The sequence below is a fragment of the Trachemys scripta genome, chromosome 3 (genome assembly GCF_013100865.1).
Source record: "Trachemys scripta elegans isolate TJP31775 chromosome 3, CAS_Tse_1.0, whole genome shotgun sequence".
NCBI lineage: Eukaryota > Metazoa > Chordata > Testudines > Emydidae > Trachemys > Trachemys scripta.
Window position 1 is genome coordinate 646,540 of NC_048300.1, and position 17,019 is coordinate 663,558.

At 39.4% G+C, this 17,019-nt stretch overlaps 1 protein-coding gene across 1 annotated transcript in view; it reads right to left on the minus strand.

Moving 5' to 3' along the window:
* Positions 1-77: 77 nt before the first annotated feature.
* PCSK2 (proprotein convertase subtilisin/kexin type 2) overlaps positions 78-17,019 on the minus strand; it is a 193,860-nt gene continuing 176,918 nt past the window's right edge. Inside the window, exons 9-12 of the mRNA XM_034763893.1 lie at positions 13,175-13,390; positions 11,383-11,483; positions 9,331-9,558; positions 78-1,932 (exon numbers count right to left, since the gene is read on the minus strand). Coding sequence (XP_034619784.1) covers positions 1,446-1,932; positions 9,331-9,558; positions 11,383-11,483; positions 13,175-13,390 — 1,032 coding nt within the window. The 3' untranslated portion in view covers positions 78-1,445. The remainder of the gene's footprint in view (positions 1,933-9,330; positions 9,559-11,382; positions 11,484-13,174; positions 13,391-17,019) is intronic.

Here is a 17,019-nt window from a genome sequence, read left to right on the forward strand (position 1 = left end):
AGCATAAGCTTTTGTGGTTCTGACCCACGAAAGCTTATGCTCCCAGTACTTCTGTTAGTCTCAAAGGTGCCATAGGACCCTCTGTTGCTTTATTCAGAGATTACTAACTGAGATCCCAGTTCTGCAAACACTTGTGGGTGTTGTGTTTGCCACTACGTGTAATCTCCATTGAAGTCAATGGCAGTAGATAGATCAGGCTCTGAGAGGTTTAATTTACTTTTTTGGATCAGATGCTAAAAACACTCATAAGTGTAAGAGTTTGAGGACTAGGTCCTTTAAACAGCAACAACGATTTATGGGATAATTTTCACAAATTTATTCCTCTTTATTGCTAGTCAAAACTAACTTTGCATTGTGCACATATCACAAAACAATCTAAGCAGCTTTTCTTCTTAAATAAACGAGTACAATTCAAAACTGACATAAGCTCTACTATTTAAAATAAAAGAAAATTTGAATTAAAAATTGCTTTTGGACTAAAAGTGCATATGCCAATTTTCTCCCATAGCAAATTACCAACCCCGGAATATAGGGGTCTGTAACAGAAATGCCGACACAGCCTTATCTTATGCTGCTAGAATACATTTCAGTATAAAGGAGAGCAGATGCATATCGCAAAAGGGTAGCCCTCCATTTTAAATTTCATTCCCAATGTGATGATTTGGCATAAATTGGATCTGAATTACCAATTTTTTAAAAAATACTTGTGCTTTTAGAACATTTGGACCCTGTTTCCTAATGCACGTCCTTTATCAGACTCACTTATTACATACAAATGAATCATCTCTAAGTCAAAAAATGGTGTGTGTGTGTGTGTGTGTGCGTGTGCGTGTAAGTAAAAAGGAAATGGCAAAAGGCATTGATTTCTGAGAGAAGGTTACCATCTTTCTTAACCTCTGGATTATTTTTTCCTTTTAGGGCCTATTCCTATTCTTACTGAAGCCAATGGGAAAACTCCCATTGAAGTCAATGGCGCAGAATCAGGCTGTTGGTCATTCAAAGGCCTCTCCAGCCAACTTGTTACTGTTAACATCTCTATCATGAAAGCTGACCAAATGGGTTCTTACCACTAACTGCCAGTTTTAAAATTTACTCTCTCTTTTTTAAATTTTTAAATACAAACAACATTTACCACAAAAATATGAAGGGAAAAGCCATCACGGATTTGTTTGCAAGTTATTACCTATTTGTATGACACAAAATCATTTACAGTCACAAACTGTACAGAGTAGTTGATAGGGAACAACATATCTGTGGCTTAGAGTAAAAAAAGATTGCTTCGGTTGTAATTAAAATAATCATTGACAGGATATAAGACTTTAAAATCTATAAAGTATGATAATTTGGCTATGGAGACATTGTAATATGTCTAACACAGAAGTCTGGATAGTAGAAAGGTGAGTAGAATGAGCTAGAAAGGAAAGAGACCAACATGCAGAACAGTGCTAGTTCTTGCTCAGTATACTCTTCAGACTTCTCTCTACCGCTTCATCTAATTCTTCTTCCAGCTCTTCCTTCTTGGACATAGCCAGTTTGGATTGGTAATCTCTTACTATTTGGTCTATATATGGTGCGCTTTGTGTCCCATGTAGCATCAATGTCCATTCCTTCAGTACTCCCCTCTGTGGCATGCTATCAACAAATCCAACTTCCAGAACCCAAGTGCCTCTGGGGTCTTCTCCCCAAGTGTGTGTTGTCATGAAAGGCCATTTGTCAAAACCCACCTTGGAGTCATCATCTCTTGGACGTCGGCTCAGTAAAATGGATTTAGTCCCCATAGGTGATGTCATGTTGATGTTGAGGTCCCCTCGCCTAGTAGAGTTCACGGTTATAACTGCTTGCACATGTTCTAGGTAGCGGACAAAGTTTTCTTTCCCCTCACAAGCATCAGTTGTAAGTGTTAGAACCAACTTGCCACTTGATGGTATTTTTCTGAGGGTTTAATAACAATAACGTAGGTTAAAATGATATATACAATGAGGCACACCTTATTTTTCATTAAACATCTACATGTGTTTATACAAACACAAAAATACTATAATAGAATTTGAAGAGCATGAATGAGCAGGGAGACTGGAACTCCTTAGACAGGCAGGAGTTGGAGGTTGTGCCATACATGATTTGAAGAATACAGTAAGTGCTCACCTATTGCCTCACCAAGTTAACTATCACTTCATATGGCTCACCATTGTCATCTTCATATTTACGCATCACCATAAAACTGACTCTGGATTAAATACCATTATGAAACTCTTCAGTCATCTACATAATAAAATGGAAAGTAAGCCAAATCCAGAGACTTAAAGTGACCATGAGCACCAAATCCACATGGTACTTATTTTTAATATTTGCTAAAATCATTATTTTTCATATTATGTTATCTGTGCATTCCCATAGCCTCCTAATATCAAAGTATGTAACCATTTCCTTCTTAACTCAAAACAATTTATTGAAAGAAAATGAAGGAGCCAAATCTAGATCAATAGGACTCAAGCTTTATAAATAAAATATTGACATTTTAAGGAGCAGGTCAGCACCTGATTTGAAAGTACTTTACAAAACAAACACAGAAAGAAGGAACATGTTAAGGAAGTACATGCTGATAGTTAAGAAATAGCAATGTCTATTAAAAATTATACATGGCTTTTTTTTGCTTACTAGTATTTCTGGTTCTGGTTTCATTATATGTTATAGTCTCTAGAAAAACTGAGAGCAGCTGGTCTTGTGAGACAGCTACTATTAAAGGATGTCAGAAAGCATTTCTGGCTAGAATGACAGGAGGCCATTTCAGAATATTTCAGTACCATCAGATTCAAATCTGTATCCTTGCCCTAATCTGCACTCAAACCCAAACCATGAGTCCTATCCCTAACTTAGTCTGGATTATAACACACTTTTGTTTGCTCATTTATACTAAAAAATGGCTATATTTGACATTTGAAACACACAGACACACACACACAGAGGGACACAACTATTTTGCCACATTCTCAATATGTCAAATCCTGAGGCCTTCATTCCTTAGTTATTATAACTCAGTTCTTATGTAGAGAAACCTCCTGTGAATTCAACAAAATTTGCCTGAATACGGTTGAAATAAAAACTAGGGACAAAATGTATGGCCAGCCTCTGCATGAGTGCAATTTACACTCTTTGGGTGAAATCTTAGCCCCACTTAAGTCAATGGGAGTTTTGCCATTGACTTTAGAGGAGCTAGGATTTCACATTTTGTGCCCGCAATTACACTCTTTGTGCTTGTGTGAGCAAAGCAATTGTTCCCCAATTTTCAACCCAAAAGGGGTAGGGATGAGGCAGAGTTGTGGTACACCCCTTTCAGGTGCTAGCCAGTGGAGAGTGGTAGCAGTGAGTTCACTCCCCAGGTATTCCTGAGAACTCTGGGAGACGCATCTCATCTGGGGAAAGCGACAATGTCAGTGAGGATTTATGTTGGTGCAGTATGGCTCCACATTGCCACTAGCACATGCCTAATAGGCACTCCTGGGCCCTGAAAAATTACCTCAGGAATTGCCTCATAAATCATACTAACTACAGAGGTAGTGTAAAAACTGTGAATGCCTTTAACAGCAACATGCAGTGAACAATGTAAAACGTTGCCTCTGAGTGAGTGAAGCAGCTGAAAGATATAAGAATTACTTCAGTCATTACAAAAATTCTTTTGATGTAATTATCAAACTCTTATGCATCCGAAGAAGTGAGCTGTAGCCCACGAAAGCTTATGCTCTAATAAATTTGTTAGTCTCTAAGGTGCCACAAGTACTCCTGTTCTTTTTATCAAACTCTGTTTGCCTTCTGACCTGCCCAAAAATTCTTCTCCATGTTTAACTTCCATGCCCCCCGCATTATGCAATTGTTCATAATTCTATAGTGTTGCATGTGCCACTCTTTTAAGAAGTGCAACATTGGTCATGTAGGGATGAGGAAACAGAATTTCCCTTTTAAAAGTAACGTTTGCAATCAGAAAAATAAGGTTGATATTTTACTAAGTGCTACTGTGATACAGTGAGATTCAAAAGGAGCCTTTATAAGGGTTATTTTTATATGTTCAAAAAATTAATTTTTCAAAATGCAGAACAACAGGGTGACTATTAGGTAGAAATGCCACTTGGCAGGAACTCATGTCCATAGAAAAAGTGGCACTTAACATGGACTTTGAAAAGTTTTATTTTGTAAAGTTGGCTTAGCTTTTAAAAGTTGCAATTCATGATTTTTCCTTGGCAGCAAGAGCAACCCCAATGATAAGGTTGTTGATGCTTAGCAACCATTGACTCTCTGCAAGAGGAAGCTGCATTTCTGTCCATTATCAAATGACATAATAGTTAAACTCTGGTGTCTTGGAATCTTTCACCGCAATACACCATAGAGATCAAAATGTCTAAAGAATAGTTAACTAGTTTAGAATCTGTATATCCTGTGGCTACAGTGAGATCTCATGCCTCCTCGATCTCTTCAGACCTCATAGGTTAAGCAGGCTTGGGTTTGATCAATATTTGGATGGTAAACGTCCCCAAAATACTTTAGGGTTGAAGGAAGTGGTGTTAGTGAGTCAGCAGTTGGCAGTCTTATCATTGAGACTGCACTGAACTCCTGTTCCAGTCCAATATTAGAGGTGCTGTCTTCCCCAGATGAGATGTAAAACTGAGGTTTAGACTACCTGTAGTGATTAAAGCTCCCATGGCATTTATTATTTATTTATTTATTTATTTTTTGCAGGAGTGAGATTGCTAACTCAACTGTTTTAAGAGTATGTGAAGTTTGTGAAGTGCTTTGGGATTCTTTGAGAGGAAAGGCACTTTTGTACATGTAAGGTATTAACTGTTATTAATTACTGATTATTAACCAAATTAATTCAGATTAATAGGGGGCGACCTGGGAAGAAGCAACATTCAGTGTTCTCCCTTTAACTACCATGCACTTTCCAAACCTAAGGTTGTTTTTGTTAAAGCTTTCTGAAATATATATGAAAATGTGACCTTTTCTTTATTTTAATAATTTAGAATAAAGTTTATTAAAATCCAGAACGGTATCCAAATGTATTTTTTAAAGATAAATAGGCTCTGTTCCAGCCTAGGTTTTTTAATATAGTAAAGTACGTTGGAGGTAAATTATTACAAGATCACTGTCATGCTGTTGAATAATGTTTTTATTTTTAATGTTTTATTTTTATGAGAAATGGGTACAAACTGCTACACCTATAAATCCCACCCTTTTCCAATAATAACAAAATAGCACAATTCTTCTAAGAGCAGTAAAGAAAGCATTTCACAAAGGTGTGCCCATAAGCCTGTCTCCTCTCACAAGTGACAGTGTTGATCCTGAAATAAATCCTGGTTCTTATGTTATAATGATGATATTACATAGCTCTTCTCATCAATAGATCTCAAAGCGCTTTACAAAGGAAGTCAGGATCATTACCCCCATTTTATAGATAGGGAAACTGAGGCACAAAGAAGCAAAGTAATTTGTCTAAGGTAATCTAGCAGACCAGTAGTAGAGCTGGGACTAAAACCCAGCTCCCCTGAGTCCCCGGCAACTACACTATCCACTAGGCCACACTGCCTTTCATAGAGCATTACTAATGGCTTTGGGCTAGATTCTGTTCCCCTTAAACGCATGGAGTAGTACCTTACCAGGACTACTTGAGGAATATAAGTGAATACTCAGTGTGCATAAAGGGAGCAGAATCTTGACCGTTGTACATATACATATTAATAATATAAAATGTTCAAAATAAAGGTATAATGCTATGAAGATTTTATCTTCCAAACCTGATTTGCCACACTGCATGCACCAGTTGTAGATGGGGAGGGAGGTTGATTTAAAAGTCACTTAGATGTGAAATATGTTAATCTGCCAGTAAAACTTGAAAAAACTTTCTTTGAACAGTTATAAAACAGCAATGATGCAGATGAAATCAGTCAAGCTCAGGACACCTGGCTAGAAGTCGACACAACCTCCAATGGTGGGGTGTCATTATTGAGGTCTTGTTGGCATCCATATTTCCTCCATTTTGAAGCCTAGAGAGTCTCAAACTTTAAATACTGATGTCTTTTCGTCACATCACACACAATAGGCTGTAGATTCTTCCCCAGCCTGTTTCTGCTAATCAGCAGTGTTGCTATGGCACACTACAGTCTATCCTGTGCTCACCAACCTAAATATAGAAAACATTGCGGCAGCAATGCCCAACTACAAAAATAAAACAATTATCGATGGCTGAAGCAAAATGTCAGTTACACTCGTCATGCAAACAGAATCGCTGGAGATGGGCTGGATCCTCCTCATATGGGTTTTGTTTTTATTTTAAAACTCAAAGTATAAAGATGTTGCAAATCATGAATTTTATTATCCACATGAGAGGCATGTCGGATGTGTGGCATCAACACTGTAATATTAGACATTTATATAAAACACAATCAAATATTTTAGGTGCATACAGTGAATCAAATGTATGTTAGTATTTTCTGGCTTGAGTCTGTAACAGATTAGGGAGAGTTTTTCAAGCACGGTTACCAGTAAGGTGCCTGACTCTCATTGAAATGGCTTATCATTTGTGCCTTTGAAACCTCCCCCTTAGAAAACCAGATCTTGGAATTTGTCCAAGCTGTGCTAGGCATAGCTCAGGAGGATGTGAAAAGGTGGCTTCAAGCCATTTTTTGCCCCCCCCCCCCAGTTCCAGGGCTGTTTGGCAAGGGAAGCAGCCACAAAAGGAACATCTACAGTGCAATAAAAGACCTGTGGCATGGCTGCGGTTGGCCCGGGTCAGCTGACTTGGACAGTCCGGGATCAGCTGTGGGGCTATACTATTGCAGTGTAGACGCCCGGGCTCTGAGACCCTACGAGGGGGGAGGGTCTCAGAGCCCCAGTCCAAGCCCAAATGTCTCCACGGCAGTTTTTAGTCCTGCAGCCCCAGCCCAAGTCAGCTGACCCAGGCTTTGAGACTTGGTGCAATGGGTTTTTTATCACAGTGTAGATGTTTCCAAAAAGGCTTTCTTCTACCTGGGAATCCCTGGAAAACAAATACATTCAAGCCATATCCCTTGTTCCTTGGATACCTCCACCAGGGCAAAGCACCTCTTTAAAAATACTTCAGCAGTAAAGAACACCAACTTTCATTTATTTTGCCATCCCATCATGTCTTTCAGTTGGGGATCCTTTTTGATGTGATGACGTTAATCATTGCAAAACAACTGCATACTTCTATCTAATACATTTCAGTAGTGGTAATGTGACTGGGAAATTAAGAAAGGAGGATACTATTAGGTATATACTGAGCTTTTTTTTGCTGAATATGCTCACAAGATGTCTCTACAATTTTAACTTTTGGACGCAGACAGACGTAACGGACTAACCTCTTTCATTTACCCCAGTATAATCCCAGTTTACTTTAAGGGTGCTGCATTAAAGTGATAGAGGCAGTGACGGTCAGAAATTTTTCAACACATTGTTTTTTTAATTAAAAAATGCTGAGTTATCAAAACCAAAACTTTTTAGGAAATAGGGTTGGAATTGACAGATTTTCCCACTCCAAAAAAAAGGTCAGAAAAAAAGTTATTAAATGGAAAATTTCGTTTTCCAGTTTGAAACAAATTTTTGTTTAGAAATTTAAGCTAATACAACTGAAAAAGGTTAACAAAGAAAAGAATGATGAAATTAAAAAAAAACATTTTGAAATGATCAAAACAAAACATTTCAGTTGACCCAAAATGGAAAATAAAAGGGTTTTCAGTATGCAAATATTGTTGATGTTCTGATTTTTCATCCTGCCTAACTCTACTTGAGAGGAGATTTTGGCCCAATTTGTCTTTATAAACATAATCATTCTGCATTTTAGTTATTCGGTCAAATCTGAACCATCCCTTGGCATTGGTTTTGCAGAAAGAAAATTTAATGGATGAGGTTTTGCAAAAGCAACTCACAACCTTCCTGGCCTATCTTAGCTCTGTGCCATGGTGGTACATTGCTTTCTTCTCCTTTTTCTATAAAATAATAATGTCTTTAACAATGGCACTGAAAAGCCAAATTGAAAATGTTATAGGCATAAATTGGCCATCATTAGGTTAGTATTTCAAATAATTAAATTGAACTTTAGCTGTTGTAGTCAATTAGTATTAATTGATTCACTTGTTGACTCATTCTACTTTGCACATGAAAGTAATCAGAAAATAATTTGCCTACCTAGCTGGCAATTAGAGATGTGAAGAACATAAAACAAACACAATTAAATACTGTAATGTTCAAACTGAATCTTTGATACCTGTGAGTGATTGTTATAGCTTTCTGGAGTTAACATTATCCACTAGACTAGGAAATTGCCAAATTTAAATATATCACATTGTAACAGAATATACCTATGTGTTCACACCCACACACTATTGTAATAATCTTTTTACAAAGCATGCTTTGTAAAGTATCATTTGAAAACTCATGATTTGTTGGTCAGTATTGTCCTGATAAAATATGTGTGGTAACATTGTACGTGAAGCTATAAGATTCTCCTGTATGGTGTTATTAACACTTGTTTAAACCCCACAGCTCTGCCCAAACAGAAATTGGCAAACAGGTCTGTCCCAAACAAAGGAATATGGGCTCTACTTAATTTGCATTTAAGCAGTAAACAGAGTCATCAAGCAGGAAGGGATGAGAAAGGGAGTTCAAACATGTGAGTAAAAGCCAGCAGTGAACATCCTTCCACATAGCCTTTGTGGCCTGTGCCTAGCTGGTAATATTTTTTAAAGAGGGGGACTGAAACTACAAAAAGGAGGGACAAATACTCCAAGGCACCTGTCTCTCCCTGCTAATTGCATTCACTGGATTCAAAGAGACAAAGGAAGCAGGTGTTATACTCTGCGGAGTTTGGTCAGTAATCTGCTGGAGCATATAGTGAGACATTTTGCTTGATTCTAGTACAGTTTGTTAAATTAGGCTTTAGCAAACAACTTATCTTTATTTTTCTTGTAACCATTTCTGACTTTTATGTCTCATTACTTGTACTTACTTAAAATCTATCTCTTTGTAGTTAATAAACTTGTTTTACTGTCTTATCTAAACCAGTGTGTTTAAATTTAAGTGTCTGAATAACTATTTGAGATAATCAGGTGGCATATTATTCCTTTTAAGGAATGATCGCCTTAAAATATTTGTGCTGTCGAGGAGAGGGCTGGGCAGTATGGGACATACATTTCTGGGAGAAAATCTGATACTGAGGGTGTGTTGGGGTCACTGTTTCTATGTGTGTCTGTCTGTGGTCACTTAAGTGTCTGAAAGGGAACAAACTCCCTAGATTGGAAAAACAGCATTGTCTTCACTTACTCAGGTTCTTGTATTGATCCTCCAACACAGTGGAATCTCTCTGGAACAGTCTTCCAGTCTTTTGCCATTTTAACCATTGCCCCAGCATCGAGGACTCCATAGCCAAACAGATGGTTAAATTCCAGACCAACACCATTTCTACGCCATTGATGGACTTCGTCATGAAGTTGGTTCCTTTTGGAGGTGAGCACTGTCAGATGCTGCATGTCTCTCCACGTCAGATCCAGGCTATGGAAGAAGAACATAGAAAAAGGTTGTTATTTTGTGGTGTTTAGAAGGGGAATGAGAAAGTCTGACATGTCCGAACTGTCTTCATTCCATAAACCTGCCTCAGAAAAATCCTCCATCTCTTTTGGCCCAGAACAATCTCAAACCAAGATCTATTGACACAGTGCAGTGAAGAGGATCTGAGCACCATCATTGCCAGGAGGCGTTGGAGGTGGATCAGTCATGTGCTTCGGATGGAAACTGATTCCATCACCAGAGTAGCAATAAGATGGACACCAGAAGGCAAGTGAAAACAAGGCCGCCCGAAAACAACATGGCGAAGTGCTGTGGAAGCCGAACTGGAAAACCCAGGGCACAGCTGGGGAACCATTGAAAGACTTGCAAGAAACAGACAGGAGTGGAGGAGTTTCATTACTGCCCTAAATGCCAGAGGCATATTAGGAACATAATGATGATGATGATGAAGAAGAGGATGATTTTCTCTTTCCATAATAAGTTTGAAAGGACTGGTGTATTTGAACACTCAGTAAGGTAAATGTACTAAAAATAGAAGTGTAGACATTGTGGCTCAGGTTTTAGCTATTTTTAGCATGCTAGCCCAAGTCTATTTGCTGAGACTGCCTACAATGGCATGTAGTCCATCGGCGACTGCCAGTAGCAAAAATCCCCAACTGCTGGAGACGGGACACTAGATGGAGAGGGCTCTGAGTTACTACTGAGAATTCTTTCCCAGGTATCTGCCTGGTAGGTCTTGTCCACATGCTCAGGGTCTAACTGATCGCCATATTTGGGAATTTTCCACCGGGTCAGATTGGCAGAGATCCAGGGGGGTTTTCACCTTCCTCTGCAGCATGGGACATGGGTCACTTGCAGGTTTAAACTAGTGTAAATGGTGGATTCTCTATAACATGAGGTCTTTAAACCATGATTTGAGGACTTCAGTAACTCAGCCAGAGGTTAGGGGTCTATTACAGGAGTGGATGGGTGAGGTTCTGTGGCCTGCAACATGCAGGAGGTCAGACTAGATGATCACGATGGTCCCTTCTGACTGTAAAGCGTATCAGATTGGGAGGCTTGCTCCCAGCTGCAGTGTAGACATACCGTGTATGGTCAAAGTTCTAGGATTTTAAATCATAGAGACACCTATTAGTCCTCCAGAACTCAAAGAAAAGAGACCCTGTCTGGAGCTCAGACCCCAGTCTGCTCACAGCTATAGAAATATGGCAAGTGCACAGGGCAGCATGATGGACACAGTGGTCCTGTGTAGGCAGTCATTCTAGCCATACCTCTACGTCCACGGGTGGGTGGAGAACTGTGTGCTAGCCAGGGTTTATATGGTCAGGGAGCAACTGGTGGTAGAGCAGAGGAAAACTCAAGAGGTGGGGGGAGTCCATGGGGACACAGCCAGAAGTGGGGACAGAGGAAACTGGATGAGGGAAACAGGTGAGTTAGCTTGGGAAGGGGGCATCGGGGAGACAGACGGTGGAGTCGGAGAGAGACTATGAAGGGCACGTCAGCAGGCAGCCAGAGACAAAGCAGGTGGGGAGGGGAGGAAATATCTGTAAAAGGAATCAATATATACAAATAAGGCAGTGCACATTATATACACTATGCAAATGAGAGCATTGCAGTATTTACATAAACTCATCTAAGTTCCTGCACCCAGGGCTTGAGTCAAAGCTCTTGACGTTCAATAGGAGGCTTTCTATTTATTTCAATGGGCTTTGGATCTGGCTGTTGTAGCGTTAACAGCCCTTAACGTCAGCCTTACAGACAAGTCATTCCAAAAAGAAAAAAAAAAAATCCCTCTTCTCCTAAACCTACTTAGCCTCCAGTGCCAACGCAAACACGCCAGCTGCCTCAGGTGCAGCTGCAGATGTTCCAGAATGCCGTAGGGTGCAGTTGCCATATAAATCCGTAGTAGCCTGCAAAAATATCGAAAAAATGTGTAAGACTAGTTCTTTCACTCTCCGTTGTGCTACAGACATGGAATAGCGTGGAAGGCAATACGTGTTGATGAGAGTAATGTTATACCTGTCACTAGGAACAGAATAATTACTGCCTTTTCAAACTACTAGATCACCTTTAAAATAGAATGGATCGATACATGTGATCGGACAATGACAGTAAGAAGTAAACATTCATTAACATCTAAAATTCATAGAGATATTATATTTCTATAAATGTCACAAAGCCCCTCCAGTCATCAATAGGATTTGAACCCAAGACTTTTAGCACCATAGTAGTTTTCTACTGCTTGAGTTACAGGGGTAGCTCCAATAGCAGGCAGTAGTATGGGTGCTATCATCTATGAGGAGTAGCCACTAGAGGGAAATGTGACACAGTCTGCATTGCACAGTGATAGTCATGTATGTAATGTAGATCACTTCATGCATACAACTGACCCAATGAAATAAATCAGTATTTTCAAACTCATACAACAGATCTAGGACAGTCCAGATTGTCTCTATACTCAGAACATGAAATAACTGGAAAATGTGTAGTATCTGTTGACAAACATTGACCTTTTTATTAAGACACCTGCCTGGCCCCTTTTAAGTATCAGACCCCACCCTGGATGATCTGAAGACTATTAAAGTAAGAGAATCCCCACCACACACTAGCATACTAGGAGGAGCATGCTGTACCTTTCCAAGAGGTGGCATAGTGGAAATATTCCTAGTGTACACCTGGAACTGTGAGGGATTGTACCCCTAGGGTGTGAAGCTCCACTCTGCCCTCAACACGGGCCTGAACCTATCAGGTATAATCTGACACCTAATTTGTCATCTTTGGAACAGGCTCCATCTTCTGTTTTGTACAGCACCTCACACAATGGGCTCCTGGTCCATGTCTGGGGCTCCTAGGTGTTACTACAATGCTAATAATAAAAATAGATCACTGTTGAATTAAACAATGGGAATTTGTGATACAAATGTCAAGCTTGTTTATTTAGAGTTTTACACACATTAAAAAGGAGCTTTAATCCTTTGCTCTAGAGGCTTCTTAAGCTATTAAATAAAGAACCATTTCTGTAACCACACTCCTAGACCAACCTCTCAAGAAAAACACTAAACAGACTGGCAAGGAGCGAGAATATGCAGAAACCACCCAGGAAGCTTGACAATATTCCATATTTCACTACTACTTTGCCCTGCACTTGTTTCGTTATCAACCTTATTCTGCCAAACATACACAGGGTTACAGACAAATTGGCAATGACTATATTAGCCTACAATATGCTCAAATTGGAGGTGATGTGTTATGCTGGGGATTTCAACTCTTCGTTATCATGCAATTACACAAAGAAAGTCTGCCTGGGAATTAAAAATTCTGAGGACATATGAATAAATAAGCCCCAGCTTCACTTTCCAAGTTGTATTCTGATAACTAGGGAACACCACCTACATGCAGCCATAAAACATAGAAGCTCATTGCTGCTTTCAATATCGCCTCCCATCTCATCAGCTGACAGTTTGGGCATTGTCAGGTATTGTGAATGAGAAAATATTAGTTTTAACAAAGGAACATCTGCTGCTCCTAAGCAGAAAATGATGCGTACAGACGTGTGTGAGTGTAGGGAGCAGGACAACAGCACAATAATATCTGCACTCACCACACCAGCTTCGGGATTTCTCTTCCTCCCATTGCTGAACGTGGAGGCCAGGGTCGAAGAGCAGCTTTCATCGTACAGAGCTGTCCGGCCATCATTAATAGCAGAATTGATGGAGATAGTCCACATGCTTGATGCATAGCCGTCACAGTTACAATCATCATAGCTGCCTCCGTCTCCAGAGGCCCAGACGTAGATGCTTCCCTTGCCGCCACGGCCCTGTGGAAAAGAAATTGAGTCTGTCAGGTTAAATTATGCATTCAAACATGAAGCAAGGCATCCATCTGTCAAGGAGAAAACAGGCCCTAGATAAATGTACATCAGTAGCAAGCTGAAAGTGCATGGACTGCTGCAGACTTTAAAAATCCAGTTAACCGTTAATCACAGCCTGTTCTGCAATCTTTTATGTGCAGAGTGTTCTCATTTATCATTTTGTTTACTTGGAACACCAAAGGTTTCTGTGCTAAGACATTTTATGGATTCATTAGAACCTAGAGTTGATATCAGGCACTAAGCACTATGGGGACATAAGAATACAAGAACGGCCATACTGGGTAAAACCAAAGGTCCACCTAGTCCCCAGTATCCTGTCTTCCAACAATGGCCAATGTCAGGTGCCCCAGAGGGAATGAACAGAGCAGGTAATCATCAAGTGATCCATCCCCTGTCATCTATTCCCAGCTCCTGGCAAACAGAGGCTAGGGACACCATCCCTGCCCATCCTGGCTAACAGCCATTGATGGACCTATCCTCCATGAATTTATCTAGTTCTTTTTTGAACCCTGTTATAGTCTTGGCCTTCACAACATCCTCTGGCAAGGAGTTCCACAGGTTGTCTGTGCACTGTGTGAAAAAATACTTCCTTTTGTTTATTTTTAATATTGCTGCCTATTAATTTCATTTGGTGACCCCTAATTCTTCAGTTATGAGAAGGAGTAAATAACACTTCCTTAGTTACTTTCCCCACACCAGTCATGATTTTATAGATCTCTTAGTTATCTCTTTTCCAAGCTGAAAAGTTCCAATCTTATTAATCTTTCCTCATATGGCAGCCGTTCCATGCCCTAATAATTTTTGTTTCCATTTTCCTAACCTTTTCCAATTCCAATATATCTTTTTTCAGATGGGGCGACCACAATACACACAATATTCAAGATGTGGGCATACCATGGATTTATATAGAGGCAATATGATATTTTCTATCTTCTTATCTATCCCTTTCTTAATGATTCCCAACATTCCGTTCACTTTTTTGACGGCCGCTGCACATTGAGTGGATGTTTTCAGAGAACTATCCACAAGGCCTCCAAGATCTCTTTCTTGAGTGGTAACAGATAATTTAGACCCCATCATTTTGTATGTATAGTTGGGATTATGTTTTCCAATCTGCATTATTTTGCATTTATCAACATTGAATTTCATCTGCCATTTTGTTGCCCAGTCATCCAGTTTTGTGAGATCCTTTTGTAGCTCTCTGCAGTCTGCCTGGGACTTAACTATCTTGAGTAGTTTTGTATCATCTGCAAATTTTGCCACCTTACTGTTTACCACTTTTTCCAGATCATTAAAATGGATATACTATTCATCTAACTGACCGGGTTTATAAGGTACACTTAAGGTCTGAGCGTGGCTAGAAAACCATGTAAAACTGTTACCACTTTCTTTTCTCAACAGATTGGCTCCCTGTTTTTTTTTTAACTCATGTTTATTTGTTTTACTGACCAAACTAGCTTGAATTACTGTTAGCGCTGTAGAACCAACACCGCTATGAGAGCAACTGAATCATCAACAAAAGAAAGCACCTCCCAACTCCCCTTATGAAGCTGGAGTTGGCTGGAGAGATCTAAGCCAAGAGGGAGACATGATGGATAGAACCCTCTCAGTAGCTAAAGGAAAAGAGAGTAGTATCCTCCCACCTACCAGGAAGAGGGAGGGGTTATTTCAGCACCTTATCCTGAGAAAAGAGGCGTGAGTGCTGGATAGAGAAATGTTTTGATTGAGAGTCTTGAAACCTTGGATGAAATCCTGGCTACATTGAAGTCAATAACAAAATTCTCATTAACGTCACTGAAGATTAAAACTCAAAGGGTAAAATGTTAATCCCCTGCCCCCATTTATTTCTGATAATATAAAAGGGAGTAAGAACACAGCTTAATATCTAGCTGTCAGGTATGTCTGCAGTGCTGAAGGTTAGGAAAACTACTTTCTGGCTAGTTAATGAACAAATGTGATCTGGAAGTCATGAAGCACATGAATACAGCACCCTACAATGTCATTTTAATAGGGTATGTTCTCTGACTGTACTTTATATCAAATCCCATTTCACAGCACTGCCTCATATCTTTTATCATAACAGATGCAACTTCATTATTTTTAAACGAGTTAGCAAGTAGCATTATAATTCGCTGATATCACAGTGGGATTTCAGCCATTTGGTTGTATTTCTTCTCTGGCGAAGAACTCTTGTAATAAAGATTATGACACTGGATAGCTTATTTAAATCAGCCTAAGAGTACCCATATTGACTCGAGGTCAGTCATTTTAGATATACGTGATTGGATATACTGTTGTAAAAATTTATGTTGTAAGAACAAAAGCTAAGGAATATGGGCTTGTATCTGTCCAACAAGTGATTCTTTAAAAGCAAAGCATCAAAATAAGAAAAAGAATGCCTTTTTTCTTCCATTTTAAAATACCCCATTTGACCTGAAACCCCCAGCTGGTGCTAAGGTAGTTGTAGATTTGGGGAAAAGGGGAAACAGGGACCCAGTATCCTAAAGTAAGTGCTTGCCAGAAGGCAATGCTTCCCCTCTGTGATAGATTATCTTTGTTAATACCCCAAAACTATTCCCAATGATGGCATTGAGATGAGGCCTTTGGGTCTTAGCAGTATTAGTGTAAAGAACACCTTCCTTCTTAATTCGCAGGACTGCACTTTTAATTGGATAAGAATAGTGGTGTTATCCTTTAGCCAATTTGCTAACTCCGGAGATGGAAGAACAAGTGAGGCTAAGCAGTGTTTTTGTACTAGGACTGGAAGATAGCAGTCACTAATCTCCATGGCTCCTTGTTAACTTTCCTATATTTAAATACATCCTTCATTGGGATAGTTAACAAGGGACTTTTGTATCACATTAGCAAAATTTTGTGAAACATTAATACTGTGTAGAAGAATAAATCACAAATAAAATAAACAAGGTGATAAGTGCAAGGAGCAAAGTCTAAGGCTATAAGTGCTGGTTGGGACATGGTCCTAAAAATAATTCATTCATATAAAATATTAAATGCCCCGAGTTATCATCTTCTAAAAACAAGTAAACAATTTTTAGAATTCAAAAACAGTTTGTTTAACTCCCTCGTCACATTCTCCTCAATTCTCTTACGTTTTTTTCACTTCTCTATTCTAGCCAGGACTGGAAACAGAAGTGCACAAACATCATGGGAAAGGCTTTAATAGCCCAAATGAAGGACCGGAAATCTCCTCAGAAATCCTGTTCTTTTGAGATTTCCACCCGAATGTGGCAGATTTCAGAGGTTCAGACAATTTGCCAAGGGAAACTTTTGGTTGATTACTTGAATATTTCCAGTTCTCCTCTTATTAGTGAAGATACTAAAGCTGATCAAAACTTGCATAATAAAACCTGGAAACAGGAAAACTGGGGGAAATTTATCCAGCCTGGGGCTTAATTAGAAATCTGTCTAATGCTGAGGGCCTCCTTTTGAAGTCCAGACTCTCACATGTCACACATGAATATACTCACACTAATCCCATTAACGCTAACGGTAAGTGTTACTCAACATGAGGAAATGTTGCAGAATGAGGCCATGAACAGAGTAGGAGTAAGTAA